At 32.7% G+C, this 18,634-nt stretch overlaps 1 protein-coding gene across 1 annotated transcript in view; it reads left to right on the top strand.

Moving 5' to 3' along the window:
• The first annotated feature begins 402 nt into the window (after nt 1-402).
• Nucleotides 403-18,634, top strand: part of LOC134727687 (uncharacterized) — a 31,678-nt gene continuing 13,446 nt past the window's right edge. The window contains exons 1-2 of the mRNA XM_063592069.1: nt 403-878; nt 18,097-18,189. Coding sequence (XP_063448139.1) covers nt 403-878; nt 18,097-18,189 — 569 coding nt within the window. The remainder of the gene's footprint in view (nt 879-18,096; nt 18,190-18,634) is intronic.

Consider the following 18,634-nt stretch of genomic DNA (forward strand, 5'->3'; position numbering starts at 1 on the left):
ACCCGGAATCAGTTCAAGTATATATTAATGTATTAAGATATCGTACAGTGAAAAGAGTTCCGAATAGAATGATTTGACTTCCTAGTAGCTTGTTTGAAGATGGCTCAAGTAGTGTCAAAGAAGTGTACAGTCTGTTGGGAAAATAATAGTAAATTACTATGTTATGAATGTAATCAAGAACTATGTGAGATCTGCCGACCAATCCACGATAAATTTTCTGCAAATAAACAACACACAATTGTGGATAATCGAGATGTAACCTGCATAAACTATGCAGAGAAACTCAAGTGCATAACACATGATCAGGAAAATCGTTGTTTTTGTTTAAACTGCAACTCTTTGATTTGTGCAGAGTGTGTTATCGATGAACACAAAAGTCATGATGTCAAAAGTATTAAAACGATGGCTCACGGCTATCGCATGGACCTTTCAAAAACGGAATTGAAAGTAAAAGGAGAAATGGAAATGTTATTTAACCTTAAAACTTGTATACAAAATCAGAAGAAAACCCTTTCAGAGGCTTTCAATCTTATAGAGCGAGATTTAACAGGTTCAATTGATGATGTTCAGAATATTGTAAAAGGTGTAGCCGACAAATATTTAGCGACAACAAAAACACATCTCATTAAACTAGATAATATAGGTAATTCAGAACTCCAGCAAGTCGAGATGACAGAAAACGGATATAAGACTTTCATTAAAACATTAACAGAACTTAAGAAAGAAAAGCATGATGGATCATTCGTGACGCGATTTATGTGGTTACAAGATGATATGGAAAATCTGAAGGGAATGCCGTCAGTTCAATCTGAAAAACGATTGAAATCTTTTGACAGAAGCGCAATTTTATCAACAATTGCAAATGAAATCACTCTAAGGTAAAAATACTGTTTTACATGTGGGCAACGTTAGAAATTACTCCTGAAACAGAATTTGGAAGCATAACAGTCAATACCAAACCTTTTCAAAAGCTATATCCCTAACCGAAAACAAATCAAAGCATTAACGCAACTGTAGGCTGGCTTAGATGTTGTAAAAAATAAAATAACAAATAAACCAAACTCAAAAGAAATTTCAAGTCGAAACTTTCCTTGTCAATAATAAAATTGAGAATGGAAATGGGGAATGTGTCAAAGAGACAACAACCCGACCAAAATAAAAAAAACACACAACAGCAGAAGGTCACCAACAGGTCTTCAATGTAGCGAGAAATTCCCGCACCCGGAGGCGTCCTTCAGCTGGCCCCTAAACAAATATATACTAGTTCAGTGATAATGAACGCCATACTAATTTCCAAATTGTACACAAGAAACTAAAATTTAAATAATACAAGACTAACAAAGGCCAGAGGCTCCTGACTTGGGACAGGCGCAAAAATGCGGCGGGGTTAAACATGTTTGTGAGATCTCAACCCTCCCCCTATACCTCTAACCAGTGTAGAAAAGTAAAAGCATAACAATACGCACATTAAAATTCAGTTCAAGAGAAGTCAGAGTCTGATGTCAGAAGATGTAACCAAAGAAAATAAACAAAATGACAATAATACATAAATAACAACAGACTACTAGCAGTTAACTGACATGCCAGCTCCAGACTTCAATTAAACTGACTGAAAGATTATGATTTCATCATATGAACATCAGGCACAATCCTTCCCGTAAGGGGTTTAGTATCATACCATCATAACATATATGAGAAGAACATAACCCGTGTCATGCCAACAACTGTTTTTAGAATAAATGTGTTTAGTTCCGACGCAAAGACCTTATCAGTGACTCAATATTAACGCCAAAATATGCAATCTTTAATGACTTGACAACAGTATCGTAATTATATCCCTTCTTAATAAGTCTATTCAAAGGTTTTGTAAGTTTATGAGGTGAATACTGACACCTTTGTGCTTTATAAAGAATATTTCCATAAAAAATTGGATGTGAAATACCTGAACGTATAAAAAGTCTGCATGTTGAGCTATATTTACGAATGATGTCTTTATACCGATGATAAAATTTAGTAAATGTTTTGACTAGTCTGTGATATCGAAAACCCTGGTGTAATAATTTTTCAGTAATACATAAATTTCTCTCGTTAAAATCTAAAACATTGTTACATACACGAACGAATCGTACAAGTTGAGATATATAAACACCGTAAGATGGTGACAAGGGAACGTCACCATCTAAAAACGGATAATTAACGATAGGAAATGAAAAATCATCCCTTTTATCATAAATTTTAGTATTCAGCTTTCCGTTAGTGATATAGATATCAAGATCGAGGAAAGGGCAGTGGTCATTGTTAGTATTAGCTTTATTTAAAGTGAGTTCACCAGGATAAATTTCATTAATATACATACTGAAGTCGTCATTATTGAGAGCCAAAATATCATCCAAATATCTAAAAGTATTATTAAATTTGTTTATCAGATGTTGTTTTGATGGGTCTTTGCTTATTTTTGTCATAAATTGTAACTCGTAACAATACAAAAAGAGGTCCACAATAAGTGGTGCACAGTTAGTCCCCATTGGAATTCCGATAATCTGACGATATACGGAATCCCCAAAGCGAACAAAAATGTTATCTAGTAAAAATTCAAGGGCATATATAGTATCAAAGCATGTCCAATTAACATAGTTTTTTTGTTTATTGCTACTAAAAAATGACCTAAAAGAGTTTGAACATATATATTCACATTCTGATTTTTTGAATGCCCATTTAATTAGGTGTGTGAATTTTTTCTTAATGAGAATGTGAGGCAATGTGGTATACAGGGTAGACAAATCAAAACTTTGAACAGATTCAAAATCACCAATATAAGCATGCAATTTATCAAGTACTTCCAACGAGTTCTTGACACTCCAAAAGTAATTTATTCCACTATTTTCGAAGGGGTTATTTGAACAATTTATTATAAGGTTTTTAATTGTACCAAGTGTGCTGGTAAGAATAATAGACAATTTAGTAGTTGAACAATGGCTTGAAGACGAAATAAATCTATATTTGTAAGGGGTTTTGTGTAGCTTCGGAAGCCAATACATAGTTGGAACTTTCATTGTATTTGGCTCTGCTTGTAAAGCGGTGGCTAAAAGTTTATGTTTGTTACAGATTTCGTTTTCTGAAAATGGAGTCAGTTGGAATGTTGGTGAATTGGTGATTTCCTTTTTCAGAACCTCGATGTAAAATTTACGTCAAACAATAATAATATTATTAGCAGCTTTATCGGCCGGGACAAAAACAAATTCCTTGGCTAGTTCTTTTAGTTTATGTTTGATACGAGAAATAGGTTTATTGTGGTTATTGTTAATAGTAAAATGTTCTTTAAAATGTTGAATACGTATATCAACTATCTTCATTACTGAATTAAAAAAAGAGTCCAAAGATTTTTTTGTCAGCTTTTTCCCGTTTTATCCATTTCATACAGTAAGTATGGAGTGAGTCGTGGATGATATTACGACACTCATTCCAATTAATAATTGACGGGGGACGATATTTAGGTCCTTTACTGAGAAATGATTTTAACTCTCGGTCTTGAACGATGTTAAGATCTCCTGTTATAACATGGGAAATGGGTCCATAAATATATTCGGAATTACTGCAGTTACATGAAGTAGGTGTATTTTCACTGATATTAACATCTTTACACAATTGACTATAATTAAACACAAATTTCCGGGTAGATTTCTTGTAAATATAACAAATAAGAGGTAGCTCATTATTGTCAAAATATCCAGGAATTTGTTCTTTAACAGAATGGTCGTTAAATATACCGGCAATATTTACAAAATCAAAGCCTTTATTGACATACTTAATTTTAATAAAATGTTTTTTATGATCTTCAGGGCGATCAATTTTGGGAAATAATTTAGAATAACAATATGCCATAATAATTTGAACAATTTCATACTTAGGACTGCTATATGAAATTGTGTTGCAATCCTCCAAAATTTTATTTAACTTATTAACCGGTAACGAACAGAGTTTTGTTAACAGATAATGTCTGCCGTTGTTTTTTGAAATAGAAATTAGGTCCGAAATATTGGTATGATTGGCCCTAAATTTTCTTTGATTGCGATTTGTTCTACAACCGTGAGAACGGTTTTTACGAACAGTTTTAGAAACAATATCCAAAATGTTAACGGAATTGGTTCTAGATATATTACCAATTCCCATGATATTATCATTTAGACCGAGAGGGTAAACTGTCTGTAATTTTTTAATCCAATTTAATTCAATTATTTTCCGTGATCGTACAAACTTTGAATGCGATTCACCAGGCTGCTTATTTACTACTTCTAAAGGTTGAACTGCTAAATATTTAAAAGGATGGTTGTGCTTCTTAAGGTGTTGGTAAATGATACTTTTGAATTTATTAGGTCTTTTAAAACGATACAGATGTTCTTGAGTGCGTTTTGATAAATATCTTCCAGTTTCTCCTACGTACTGAATACCACATCCCGGTTTGTTTCATGTGAGTAAATAAATAATACTGTTTGTTTTTCAAGTAATATCAGTTTCAAAATTTAAAGAAAATGTGCGACCATTAAACGTGGACCTTACCGTATTTTTGGTGGAAAGACGGGGACATGTAAGTCATTTTTTGGCATGACACTTATCGATAGAAGGGTAACCACGATTTTTATTGTTAAAAATGTTAGCGATGGTAGTATTTTTAGATAACCGATTTTGAAAATTGAGACGTGTAGATACCCTTTGAACAAGTTTAGTATTTAGTATTTTTCCGTTTCTTAGTTTCATAATTGTTTTGTTAGTGAATTACATAATAAAGGAGCAAAGATTGGCGTCCAGAATATGAACCAGCATACAATAATTAAGTTAAGTAAAAGTGATAAATTTGTTCGGCTGAAAATGTCGAACGCTATCAGTATTAATTACCCGAAAAAGATAGTGTATATCAGGGTATGACTGATGGCTGACCAATTTGTAGAATGGGGCTGAATATTGAAATACTACTTTTTGATAAACATTCCTAAAGTAATGAACTAGAGCAGTTCTCGCTCGGACACACACTCCATAATCTAGTATATTATAAGAGCATAAACCTGTAGCACGGGGAGGCACTCTACTGCCTCCACACGGCACTAAAGACAAACTCTGTAAAAAATAAAATTGAGAATGGAAATGGGGAATGTGTCAAAGAGACAACAACCCGACCAAAATAAAAAAAAACACACAACAGCAGAAGGTCACCAACAGGTCTTCAATGTAGCGAGAAATTCCCGCACCCAAGCATACTCAAAACACTCTAACCCATCAAAAGAACAGAAAATAACTGTCATTTTTTCAAATTTGGTACAGTCCAGTCCTTACATTCTTATTTGTCATTCTTATGGGAACGAAATGTGGGCCTTTCCTTGCCGACCTCTTCTTATTTTCATATGAATCGGAGTTCCTTTAGACACTTATCAAAAACAAGAAGATCAAAGACACAAGGCCATTTAAAATTTCACTCTCAGATATGTTGATGAGGTTCTTTTCATAAAAAAAACACAACTTGTTTGATTAGATTCTATTGATATATCCCCCAGAACTTGAAATTAAGATATCAACAGACACAGCTTCATCTGCCTCATTTTTAGACATATATGGATAGTTGTCTCATTGGCAATCATACCACATCTTCTTTTTTATATACCGATAATTTGACATACACGGTCATCTCAGTATCAGAATCTATGACAAACGAGACAACTCTACTTTTGAAATTATCAATTTTCCCCAAACTTAGTAGCAACTAGAACACACCCGTGATATCTCGGGTCCGTGACTGAATTAAATTATATAACTATGCGTTAGCTTTTTATTAGTATTGGTGTTGTCATCTGATAAAGTCATGCCGATTATAAGTTGCACAGTTTTATCTGCTTTGAAAATCTTTCTGTTTGAACTGAGATTACTTTAACACAGTATAGTAATCTCAGGTTTGAACCCGTCGACCTGGAGTTTATTAATTATTGGTAATAATAATTATTTGTAAAACAAAAGGTCATGGAATGGAGTATTTTTCAATCAACAGCATTGTCCTATATGAGTTATAAATACAGTTGAATTCTTTGATTCGCTGTTTCACGTCATGCCCGCTAACAAATTGAAAACTGTACCTATACGCCTTATTTCAAGTCCAGATTAGTAGTATTCGTATGGTCATCTTAGAAAGTCTTACTGATTAAAATATTACAAAAGGGAACAATTTAACATAACAATGGTTATTGTTACTAAATTTAGTAGTGTCAACCCTGTGATTATGACCCGTATTTATAGCAAAATCCTAAATACACCGTGTGGAGGTGTGACTGTCAGATGCGGAACGTAGAGATATGGTAATAGGTAACAGGTGAATATACTATTGGTATCAATATCGGATTCGACCTGGAACTTGTTAATTATTGGCAATATTAATTATGTGGAAAACAAAAGGGTCTGGTGTGATGTTATTTTTAATCAACACTATTATCCTATATTAGCTATATGTAAAGTTGAATTCTTTGTTTTGTACTTTTTTAACCCGATGACAACTGACAAATTTGACCTCGTTATTTTAGTATTATAGATATACCAACTTCACCTCCATATGGAATATACAACTTATTCGGTATTCAAGAGCTTGCAGCTTCCACTCAGACTATGTAAAACGTCACCAGTGTCTGAGCAAAAAGTTGATGGACCAGGGGTATGTCGATGGACGTCTTGCCATTTTTCTAAAAAAAAGGTCAAAAGCGTCACTAATGAGTCTTTTGTGGACATAACGCGCGTCTGGCGTAAATACAAAATTTGGTGTTTGTTGTTGACATATTTGTTTCTTTTTATAGTGATTAAGATTAGAAAAAAATGTTGACTGTTGTACCCTTATCTTTGACATTGTTGCATAATGTTTGTTTTCTTTGTTCACACAGTCAATATAATAGTCAATATAATATAATGTATGTGACTTCATACATGTGAGGTTTAGCTGTGGCATGAAAATATCTCGCAATTCGATTTCATGATTATAATTTACAACACAAAAGTTTATAATTGCAAATAAATATTAGATACAGTTTTGAAAATAACATGAATAAGGAAGGAATATAAAACATATGCCAAATCTTTACATACTCCAATTAAAGAGCAAAAGAAAAGCTTTAAGTACCACCTTCAAGTTCTTATAAACTGAAACAGTTGATCATGTCCACAAATATGTGAGCACTTTTAAAAACTGATTTATAGTCATTGTATTACGTCGTGTTGTGTGCTTACCTTCTTTAACGTACGGGGAACGCTATAAACAGAAACTGATAGGAGACCAGAGAATGTCAACCCAAAGGACATACATATCATTTCTTGTAAGCTCTGCCATATAAGCATGAGGGTAGATAGTATATCTAGAAGATAAAATTTTGTTTTTACGCCGGACGCGCGTTTCGTCTACAAAAGACCCATCAGTGACGCTCGAATCCGATTTTTTTTTTAAAAAGGCATTGAGGGCAAAAATTTCTAAAAGTTTTGCCAAATACAGCTAAAGTATTCTGATGAGGTACTTTGACACAAGTAAGAATGTTCAATGTTAAAGACGCTTAAACCAAAGCAACTTTCAGAGATCAACATTCAATTTGTTTTTAATTTGTGTTTTTCTTTCTTTATAGTCAGGACAATCTTTGTTTTATTTTATTGTGCATTTTTAATATTATATCCATCTTTTGAAATTTTATTGAATTACTATATTTAAATAGAATTCCATCAAAGGACACAGAGAGTCGATTAAAAGAAGCGAACGGAACAATAAAAAATCTAAAGGATGAAAATGACAGGTAAAATCTTCAAAATATAATAGAGGCATACGTCTGTTGAAAAACATGATTTCTATCACATTTTCTAACAGATAAGTTTCAAGGTTAATGTTTGTTTATCTAACGTATGACTCTCTGGTTGATACAACTAACTTATGCACACTATATATAGGTGAGTAACTTATTTAAAAAAAAGACGCTTAGTTAACAACTTTAATGCACCCACCTAACACACGGCTGTATTGTATATCATTCGAAAGCTAATAATCTGCACATTTTGTTTTGCCCGGTCGTAAAAAAAGTCGTACGGTGCATTTTCTGTTAAATCAAAGTCAAAGGTTCTTGAATGAACATTCCAATGTTTGCGATAACTAAACAAAAAAGCCATTTTCAAATTCTTGTACCATAAAATTTTCCAAAAGATCATATGAACTTTATATAACATGATACATAATTTCCAAATGAAACAAAAAATAAGAGGTTAGATGCGCAATATTTCCCGAACTTGAAATTTAATACAAATCCTCAAAAATTGAAAAATTGTTCAAAAGCAAAATATATCTTGTGAGATCGATATTTGTATACTAAAAAATTTAATAAATGTATATGTTTAAGGTAAAGGAATATTTTTTTGTGATTTTAAGAAGCAATTATTAATTATTTAACATAAATAAGCCTTTTATTGAAGTGTTTGCAGTTGCCCAAAAATCTGTCATCTGCAAATACCGATCATTTTGTTATTCTATGTTAAGATAGCACATCGCTAATTGTCAATATAAGAGAGGAGAATGATTTTCAATAATAAAAGAAGGGATATTTTAAGTTCGAAAAGAATATAAACGAGCTAATTGAGGTAAAACCATGTTTTAACGAAGTCAAACTTATTTACTTTTTGTAATCATGTTTAAATGCAACTAAACTTGCGACTAAATCGTAGGCAACATTGAAACACGTAACTTTGTTTAGAAACACTTGGTTGTCTAAAAGTGGGATGAAAACGAACTAAATAAATGTATAATGCTGCTGCTTCTTATTTAGTTTAAAATCGTGCTAGACATATTTAATGTGTTTAGACGTTTAATTTCTTTAATTATTTGAATAAAATATCCTCTGAGTATTTTCAACATAAGCTTTTAAAAAACAAATGGCGGTCATTGTGTATGTAAAAAACTATAAGCAGTTGTGAAATAAAAAAATGAAAAAGTTGAATACCCTTCTTCACATTATAGGATCATTCGCTGTTTCAGGCAGTGATCATTTTGCATGCTGTGCTGTGTTTTGTGGACTATTGTTGGTCTCTTGGACTTTAAATTTATTTTGTTCATGGTTTAAGTTTATTTGATTCATGGTATGAGATGTTGATTGTCCATTTGGTATTATTTTACATTAAAGACATTAATTTTTTAGTAATAGTGGGAGATATTATGGACATAGTTACAAGCATGAAATTTGGTATAAAGGTTGACTAAATGATACTTATAAAAAATCCGCTGCTGGCCAGAAAAAAAAGTCAATTTTTCAAGATGGCCACCACACGTTTTGGAAATGGCGTCTTTACAAATTGGCAATAATTTGTTAATCCTTTGAAAGGTGTGTTATATGTAAAATCCAATGTTGGCAAAAAAGTAAAAACTTTCAATTTTTATACTTTCAAGCAACTTCACAAGGGATGTAAATCCTTGAAAGATGTGTTATAGGTATAATCCAATGTAAGTTATGATAAAGCGTTAAAAACAGGTCCTAAGTACGACAAAACAACACATAAATGAAGAAAAATAGTGATTTCCGGTTCCAAAATGGAGACAAATACGTAGAAAATGTTTTTATAATTTCCATCAACTTACCAAGTGATAAGTTTGAATGCCAAGTTTGGTTAGAAAGACAGGTTGCTTATCTTATAATTATCTGACAGTTGCCTAAACAACCCGTACAAGGAAGGCCAGAACGGTAGCATTTACAGTTACCAACACAGCTGGAGTTTTGCCTCTGCATTTCAAAAGTTCCTGACACGAGGATGCAACGGCAGTTACAGAAGTCCATTTCGGGTTCCAACTGTCATTGATTCTTTCTTTCATCCAACCCCAGTGTTCATGACTTGGTATATATACCTGTCGAATACATGAATCAGGCTTAGCCCAAACAACTCCTTCTTGATCTAATTCTCTTTTGATGTGCTCTGGAAAAGAACCTCTCATAGACGGAATTGCATCACAATGCCACTTCTTCCTGGCAAACAATTCATATCGTGCCTCGCTTCATACTTAAGCCAACAAAAACGTCCTTTACATCTGAAAAACCTTCCATTGTTAGCCAAGCCGACCTCTTCTCTTTCCTACGACAATTCGACAAAGTGTCACATCCACTAAATGCATAGAGGAAAGGAAGAGCAACTACACAAGGACCAAACGCATTTAATATGTCACGAACAGGACGCCATCAAAAGTCTTTATTCCTTCCATAACCTATCAATAATGTGTTCTACCTAGTTTTGCGATTGCTGTAATTCTTGATACTATTACATCTGTGTCAGAATGAACTAAAATTACATTTTACAACACTTTTCATAATCATGCCGAACATGGACAAACATTCGTGTATCTGCTTCTTCATGATTACAAGGGGTAGATAGGAAGTATCCTTATTGAAATTGCAAAGAATATTTTCACCATGAGTAACATACATATTTTTATAGGTCTCTTAAGAAGCAATTTTGTCAGCAAGACACTTAAACAATTTCGTTTCGTTGTCATCTTCACAGAGAACACTACTCAAAAACCTTGGTGTTCTACCAGAACCAACACATTTCCATCTGGCACAAAAACCTTGCTTTTGTCTTGTCACAGCCTTTAACTTATTCATTTAGTACACATCAAATACAATGTCTACTCTTGAATACTTATCGATGCAAGATTTTATGTAAAGCAGTATTACATCATTTGCATAATCATCAAATATTTTTGACCAACTTTGTGACCGGGAATTAATTAACCATTGCTGCCCAACCAACGATAAATGCGTCCGGATCAGAAAATCACAGAATATTTCAATTCAACCTATTTGCAGCAATTTAATACCACTTTTTCAAGAAACATCCTGAGATAAAGACGGAGGAGACGTTTGGTTCTTATTGATAAAAGAAATATTCCAAGTAAAACTGTCCACTGTGAAAAGAACTGAAAAGTCTGGGAAAGATATCGCAATCACTTTTAAGGTTCTCTAGCTTTGTTTTTGACAAAGACGTTTCCAGTTTCATATTGCGGCCAAAATAAGAAGTTGTTATTTTTAATTTGGTTATAAAAAAGCAGGTTTTCCTTCATTTGCATTTGCTTCAAAAGATCTTCGTATTGTTTGGACCAATATCTTGGAGTTTATTTACATGTCTTACCTGTTCAACAATTTCCTAAATGGAGAATTTTTTTTACAAATCTGACGACTCTTCATGAAATGAATTTCCAAACTCGTTCATCACTTTACAAAGTCTTCAAAGCTGTTAAAGACATCGTTTTGTGTTTTCGTAGAGTCTTCATTAGGTTGTTCGTCTGTTATCAAATGACCCAAACGACAAGATCTTTCAAATTCACCTTCTAGTATACTGACTCCTGGTCAAGCTACCATCCATTTGTCTAAACTGGATCTTCGGTAAATCCAATGGCACCAACATCGCCCTTCACAATTGCATTTTTCTGTTTTTTTGTGCCTGATCAATTGTTTTATTAGAAAGAAATTTGCTGGCTTACGTACAGTGAAATTATCATTTTATAATTCCAATGCCACCTGTGGGTGATGTTCGGGAAGAAAAGTCATATCTTGGAGATGGTCGGTAACGATCGAGCATAATTTACACGATCAAGACCTAAAACAATACGCTATCATGCTTTATATGAACTGATTGTAAAGTACAAACACTCACTCATGAAATGAGCATAATACAAAAATCAGAAGCGTGTTTTTGTTAAAAATGACTCATCAGTGACGTTATGCCATCATATTTTAGGAAATGAAAGAAGTGCTAGTATTTTAACGGAATGACAGCTTAGATGTAAACAATTAGTACTTTACGAATCATTAGTGCTCACTGTTATATAGGCGAGCGCCGATTTGAGAAAAAGCCTCTCGTTAAGGTTTTTAATGCACCTATCTAACACACAGCTAATTTTGGTATCAATTGAAAGAAAAACTTCTAGAACATACGATTTGGGTGGTCGTCACAGTTCACTATGGTCACGTTTCTTGCAAATCTCACGAGAACACAGACATGTCGAAATGCTTTGGATTATACGGTGACATTTAACATTGAATATATTGGCATTGGTGAAAATATATTATTCATTTGGATCTAAGATAGCTTTGACTACATTCTAAAAAGACATCGAATCTAAAAAAAAAAAAAGAAGATTTTATGAAAAATTAATTAATTCAGAGGCATCTGTCAGACCAACCCTTAACTATAAAAAAAATATCATATTTTTTAAGATTGTCAGTGTCAAGGACTTATTTAAACTCTCATATGTTTTGTTTTTATGAATGCCATATACCTTGAAAAGATTGCAACACACATCGAAGTTCAATGATGGATAATAAATGTTTGACGACTTCTCTAAAATCTGCATTATTAAACGGTATTTCGGATCTGTATCGTGTTTATCTCAGACGCACAAAATTTATTTAAAACGAGTATCTAATATGCACAGGTAACATTTGAGTTGCCAAAACACAAGTCGGGTTTTAACATATTACTAAATAAATATTCGTATATGTGTTACCGAAAGACCATTTTAAGCATTACTAACGATATGTAAGCAACATACTGCATTTTGTAGAATAGTATATTCTTAAATATTATCATAATTAATCATCATGGATGAGTGTCCAAGTTCTGTGAAATGTGTGCCATCTCTAATGAAGCGCGGTCGCATGTCCATAAATTAGCAACGCTGTATAATATGTCATAATATTACACAAAAGACTTTCAGTATGACAACTCATAGAGGTTTTACAACCTTAATGGATGCTGTAAGGCAAAGACCAGATGATGTGTTTAAATCGTTTTTGAGTGAGGTTGATACGTTAGAGGCATTGTTGGTTTAACAAGGAAGAAGGCTTCATTGATAAGATGGAATCTTACAAGGCATGTGCTTAGTCAGATAACATCGGCAATGAGAGCACGTGCGTGTCTTGTCCAGGTTGATGACCAATATCACGATGAAGCAAAACCAGCTGCAATGAAAAGGGATGAAAAACATGTTAAAAGGATGTCCACATTTGGAGACTTGACCAAATCTTACATTATGCTGGTACAATCATGCTTCCAATTCACAGTCAAGGTTGTTGATGTCTTCAATCGCTATGACACTAAACATTCCATACAACCAGCAGAGCGACATAGACGATCGACAACAAAAACTACGCAAAAAACTTATCAATCGATGAAGGCCGAACTGTTCCAGACTGGTAAAAAATTCTATCAAGCAACAAAAACAGAAAAGCTTAGATTAATTTCCTTGGTGATTATCTGAGCAGCAATTTGTCAGATATGTTCCAAAAGGAAAATAAATCTTTAGTTCTTGCCGGTGCATTTTTCAATCCAGAAATAGTGCGACAACTCTCCAATGAGCATGTAATCGATCTCCCAGACCTTTTCTGGTCGCACGAAGAAACAGACACAAGAATCTTGCTTCATGTTATACACTCTGATAAAATCTATCGGCAGTTGAATAAAAGGGGACGAATCATAGTCCAGTGTTCCGATACAGATGTTCTTGTGCTATGTGTTCATTATTTCAAGGTTCTTGTGTCTTCTGAACAAATGTGGATTTTGACGGGGTCAACTAATTCACTTAGGGACGGTAGAAGGTACATACCAATCCATGATTTAAGTAAATCTCTTTCACCTTTACTAGCTTACATTCTCCCTGCAGTTCATGCTTTAACTGGTTGTGATACCACTTCCGCTATATTTGGGTTTGATAAAAAGACTGTATTCAGGTTGATAAGAAAATCTCCTTTTAAAATTGATTTTTCCACATCGTTGTCAGCAGACCTTATTTCAGGCTTTTATGAACCAAAATACAAATTCGCTTCATCACCTGTTGACTTAAACAAGGTACGTGTTAAACTTGCAATATGAAAAGCACAAGTTTGTTGCGATTGCAAACAAGCGAACCTGGATTCAAAGAACATGTTTTGCGGTCATGTCTTCAAACGAAAATTTGGATGTACTCACATCTCGATCACCCAAATCCTTTGTTTCCTTATGAATATGGATGGCCCGGATTCAGTCTTCTTTTTAGGCCTGATGACGTCCGATTTCCTGCAAGATTTAATATGTTCTTGCAAGGGAAAATATATATGTAGCAAGTCATGTATTTGCCGAGAGCAGCAGATGTCTTGAACTGATCTCTGTCCATGTCAGGGTAGTGATACCTGCCAAAATATATATTCTGAAGAGGACATCGACCTCGAAGATCAAATGAATGACGAAGATGAAGATAAAAACGATACCATTGACTAATAGCAAAAGAACATTTGAGCAAAGGGGCAACTTAAAGTTTAATTTGCCTCACTGTTATTCAATGTAAATATGTATATTATTAACATTTGGGGTTTGGGAATTACTCTACCAGCTGAAATAAATGGTTGTGTACTTAAGTTCCGTATGCGATGATATTGGTAGTTAAAAAAAAATAAAAAAAAAACCAACCTTGCTAATGATATTCGAACTTGACGTGTTTGGCGAGCTTAAGACAATAAAATCATAATGCATTTATAACCGTCGAACTAACAGGAGACAAAAATAACATATATTTTTAACTGTGCTGTAAACATGGTAAATATGCGCTTTAAAGCAGTTTTGCGATATGTTTTAATACAGTTTTATTGATATTTTTAAACACTTTTTTTTAAATTTTATTTCAGAAACAAAAATTAGATAGTCTATAGTTTATCAAATGATTTATTTCATATTATATTGCAGATGCATTTGTTTTTAAACTGCATTTTTCGAACAATATCGTCAAATTATGACTTATATTTTTTCCCCTTTTTTGCCGTTTTTTTAAAAAATGTGACCATATCCCAATTTGACGACCAGGCAATACACATTATTTTTTCCTTTCCTGAATTAAGTGAATCAAAAGCATACTGAACTCAAGTAAGATATTTTTATTTATAAATCTCAGGCCGATTTCTGACACTGACATACATTTTTAGTGTTGTGTGTGTTTATACATTTCTGTTTATTTGTTCATTAAAAAAAAGTAAAATTACTAAAATACTGAACTCCGAGGAAAATTCAAAACGGAAAGTCTATAATAAAATGGCAAAATAAAAAGTTCAAAAACATCAAACGAATGGATAACAACTGTTATATTTCAGGCTTGGTACAGGCATTTTTTTTATGTATGAAAAGATTTTCTTATATGACGACCTTTAATTATCTTCTTGATGAACAAATTTCTGTCTGGTTTCTTTTTTTTTCGTAATATGTATTGAGCTTGAGCGAATAATGGGTTCAATGTTTCAGATAAGTTATTGGTATCTGGCATTTCTTAATTTCATATTTCAACGTATGACCATGGAAAAGTATATTGACAGGAATAACAACAACGCCAGATCCAGCGTTCCATCTGCGGTACTATCTATTTCCTGATTACTAGTTAATAAGTTAACAATGTAGAACGGTAACTGATTTTCGACATGTCATCAATCAAATCACTGATATTTGTCAGTCATTTTCGTGCTCACGGTAAATTACGAACACATCTATTGTTGTCGTATATACATTCGAAGTAACCCGAATAGCTCGCTCGTTAATGCCGTACACTGCCGAATAGAGACATTGGTTCAATGTTATAGTCTATTTTTTTTCTTTATGCTTGTTCGATATTGATGTTTTAAACCGACTGTAATCAACAATGATATGGGTGAAACACGATAGGTTATGTTCAATTTTAATATTTAAAGCCATTTCTGAATGTTTAGAAGATGAATATACATAACATGACTCGATTCCCTTTTCCTAAATACGAATAATCCATGTCTGTTATGTATAACAGTCAATTAAAATATTCACATTTAAAAAGGTTTCTATTCTTTGAATTATAAATAAACTGATTCATATGAAATACATTTGCGGTAAGGAAGATAGCGTCAAACTCATTTTGTTTGTTTGTTTTATCAATTTGCTGTTACGTGGCCTTACGTGTTACATTAATACAAGATTTTTTTAAGTAGATTATGAGTTTAGTATGATTAACGAACATATTATCCAGATTTTAATTGTTCAGCTGTAATAATGTTATCAATGATGTACATTTATTACAAAGACATAATCTTAAGTACTTGAAAGTAAATATCTTATGATAAATCTCGGTAAACTCCGCACATTTCAATAGTAAATTAATCTTTGTCTAGATCTGTCTACCTTATTTTGTTTAACATCGTTTAAAACCTGATCGCTTCATTGGTATTATCGGTTTTACTCGGGAGCCGCTTTCACTCGGAAAATACATTCAAAGCAGTTTAAAACAAAAGGTAAAAAGCATAACTATGCCAAAATTATTACAAACGTACACATGTTTAATTGTTATAGATAAAACAATTCTGGTCCGTTTTCAAGTTTATTTTACTTCGTTTGTTTTCTTTTTGAAGGTTTTATATGCTAAAGCGCCATATTGTTATTACTTTACTAGGGATTTTAACAGGTACTTAATAATTACCGTACTCGATAAAATCACGTGACGGATAAGACATTCCAGATGCCATTTTACAATCGCAGTGTCATAGATAGTAACTAAAGGGGTCTTGTCACTGAGACAATAATTTTAGTATAGAACTCTCCATGTCATCAATGCAGGCTAATACATCGTAGTTATTCATTTTCATTTTACTTCCATGGTAATATATAATTGAAAATTACAAGATACAAATATTGAACATGTTGAATATATAAGTCAAGTATATTAACAATATGCAAAATTCATTTTCGATAATATTCGTGACAGACTTTTCAGATGGTGGCTTTTGCAATAAAACCAATAAAAGTCAGGATGCCATTATCTAGGTCAATATCCATAAACATGCATTGGAGCATTTATTCTAACCAGGCATTTTACGCTCTCTTTTCCGATTATGAATTTGATTATTCATTTGGTATCCCCTCTCTGTTTTGTGTCATAGCCGACGTCCTATAATATATTGTTGTCATACTCGATCATATTACTATTTATGAATTTGTTAACCTGTCAAAATTTTGAGACCTAAGCCGCTGCACTTTTGTACTTTATTTGACCCTCTAAATTCATTTTGTTTGGATCGTCCAAGAGGATTTTTTTGGTAAAGGAAACAATTGTCTGGCGTACAAATAATAATCCTACACAGCTACTTTTGCATCTATAGGTACTATGTATGTACTATTTATGTACCACAAAACTGTAGTACTGGAAATGTACTTTTAATATTTAGTACTATTGTGTTACTTACGAATTATTGTAATATTTAAGTACCTGTATTTTACAGTACTTGATTTGTACTTGAAATTTAAGTACTACAGATTTTTGGTTGCACGGTTACATTTTCAGCATTTTGAACGTTTGTCTTTTTCAAATCTCATGAAGTTATGATGTTCAAACATGGAATACTGTGACCATTGTTGGTATCATTTTTGTACCAATATTTTGAGTACAAATCAAGTACTGGAAAATACAAGTACCTAAATATTACAATAAATTTAAAGTTAAGAAATAGTACTAAATATTACAAGTAAATTTCCAGTACTACAGATTTTTAAGAACAGAAATAGTACCTATGCAAAAGTAGCTGTGTAGTATCTATGATCAGTATATTGACTATCGGTAGATGTCCCTGCTGGTGGAGGTTTTCTTGCCGATTGTATCACCTGCCAAGTAATTTGGTTTCGATTAGAATTGATATGGTCATAATTATAAATAAACCAGTTATAAAACTTACAATTTTTCGAAAGATTAAGGAGTTTCACCTGAGAAATAATGTACTAAAGCTAGATTTATCATAATCATTCGGAATTGATTGGCCCCTACGCTCTTCAAATTCGTACTTTTGTTATAATTTGGAAAGTCCCTGGTAGACGAATCCAGACTCTGGTGTACTATATTATAAGCCTGGTATCTTCAAACAGTGTATCTATGCTAGAAAATAAACATTTCTCATATTTAAACGAATTTAATGTTGTATTTCAGAAATACTGTTGTCAGTGCTATCGTAATTCATTTAAGTGAAAAAGGTAAAACATTGATCTTATTCTACCTAATCATTTACTATTATTTTTCTTATTTAGAATTCAAGAAAAATACAAGTCATTCAAAGACCTAGAAGATCAACTGAATGACTTCAATGGCTTACTCCAAAGTCTCACAGAAGAAAATGAGAGGTGAAAATACGATTTATTTGCATACTTATTAAAACATTTAGATCTGTAATTATAATTCCCATTGCTAAAGCTTACTTTATACGTTACTTTGATGAGAGTATCTCATAAAATTTAAAGCATCACGCATTAAACTCAACTTTGGTAAAATAGAAATCATTTCGCATTTGATATTAACGACTTTAAATTGTCAGTTCGAATCTTAAATGTATCAAATCTATGTTTAATTAGCTCCATTCTTACAAAACAAACACACAACTTTAAATCTGAAATAGAACTTACCGTTTGATAATACAAATTAGTTTGTTTTGTTTCTCAAATATGTTTAAGTTACAAAAAAATACAGTTGATGATTGTGTTTTAACATACCAATACACGAAATACATTAATACAAATATTTCTCTATTATTTACCGATTTATACTTTTGTTTACTTTTTTGCAATCAAC

The sequence above is a fragment of the Mytilus trossulus genome, chromosome 8 (assembly GCF_036588685.1).
Source record: "Mytilus trossulus isolate FHL-02 chromosome 8, PNRI_Mtr1.1.1.hap1, whole genome shotgun sequence".
NCBI classification, from domain to species: Eukaryota; Metazoa; Mollusca; class Bivalvia; order Mytilida; family Mytilidae; genus Mytilus; species Mytilus trossulus.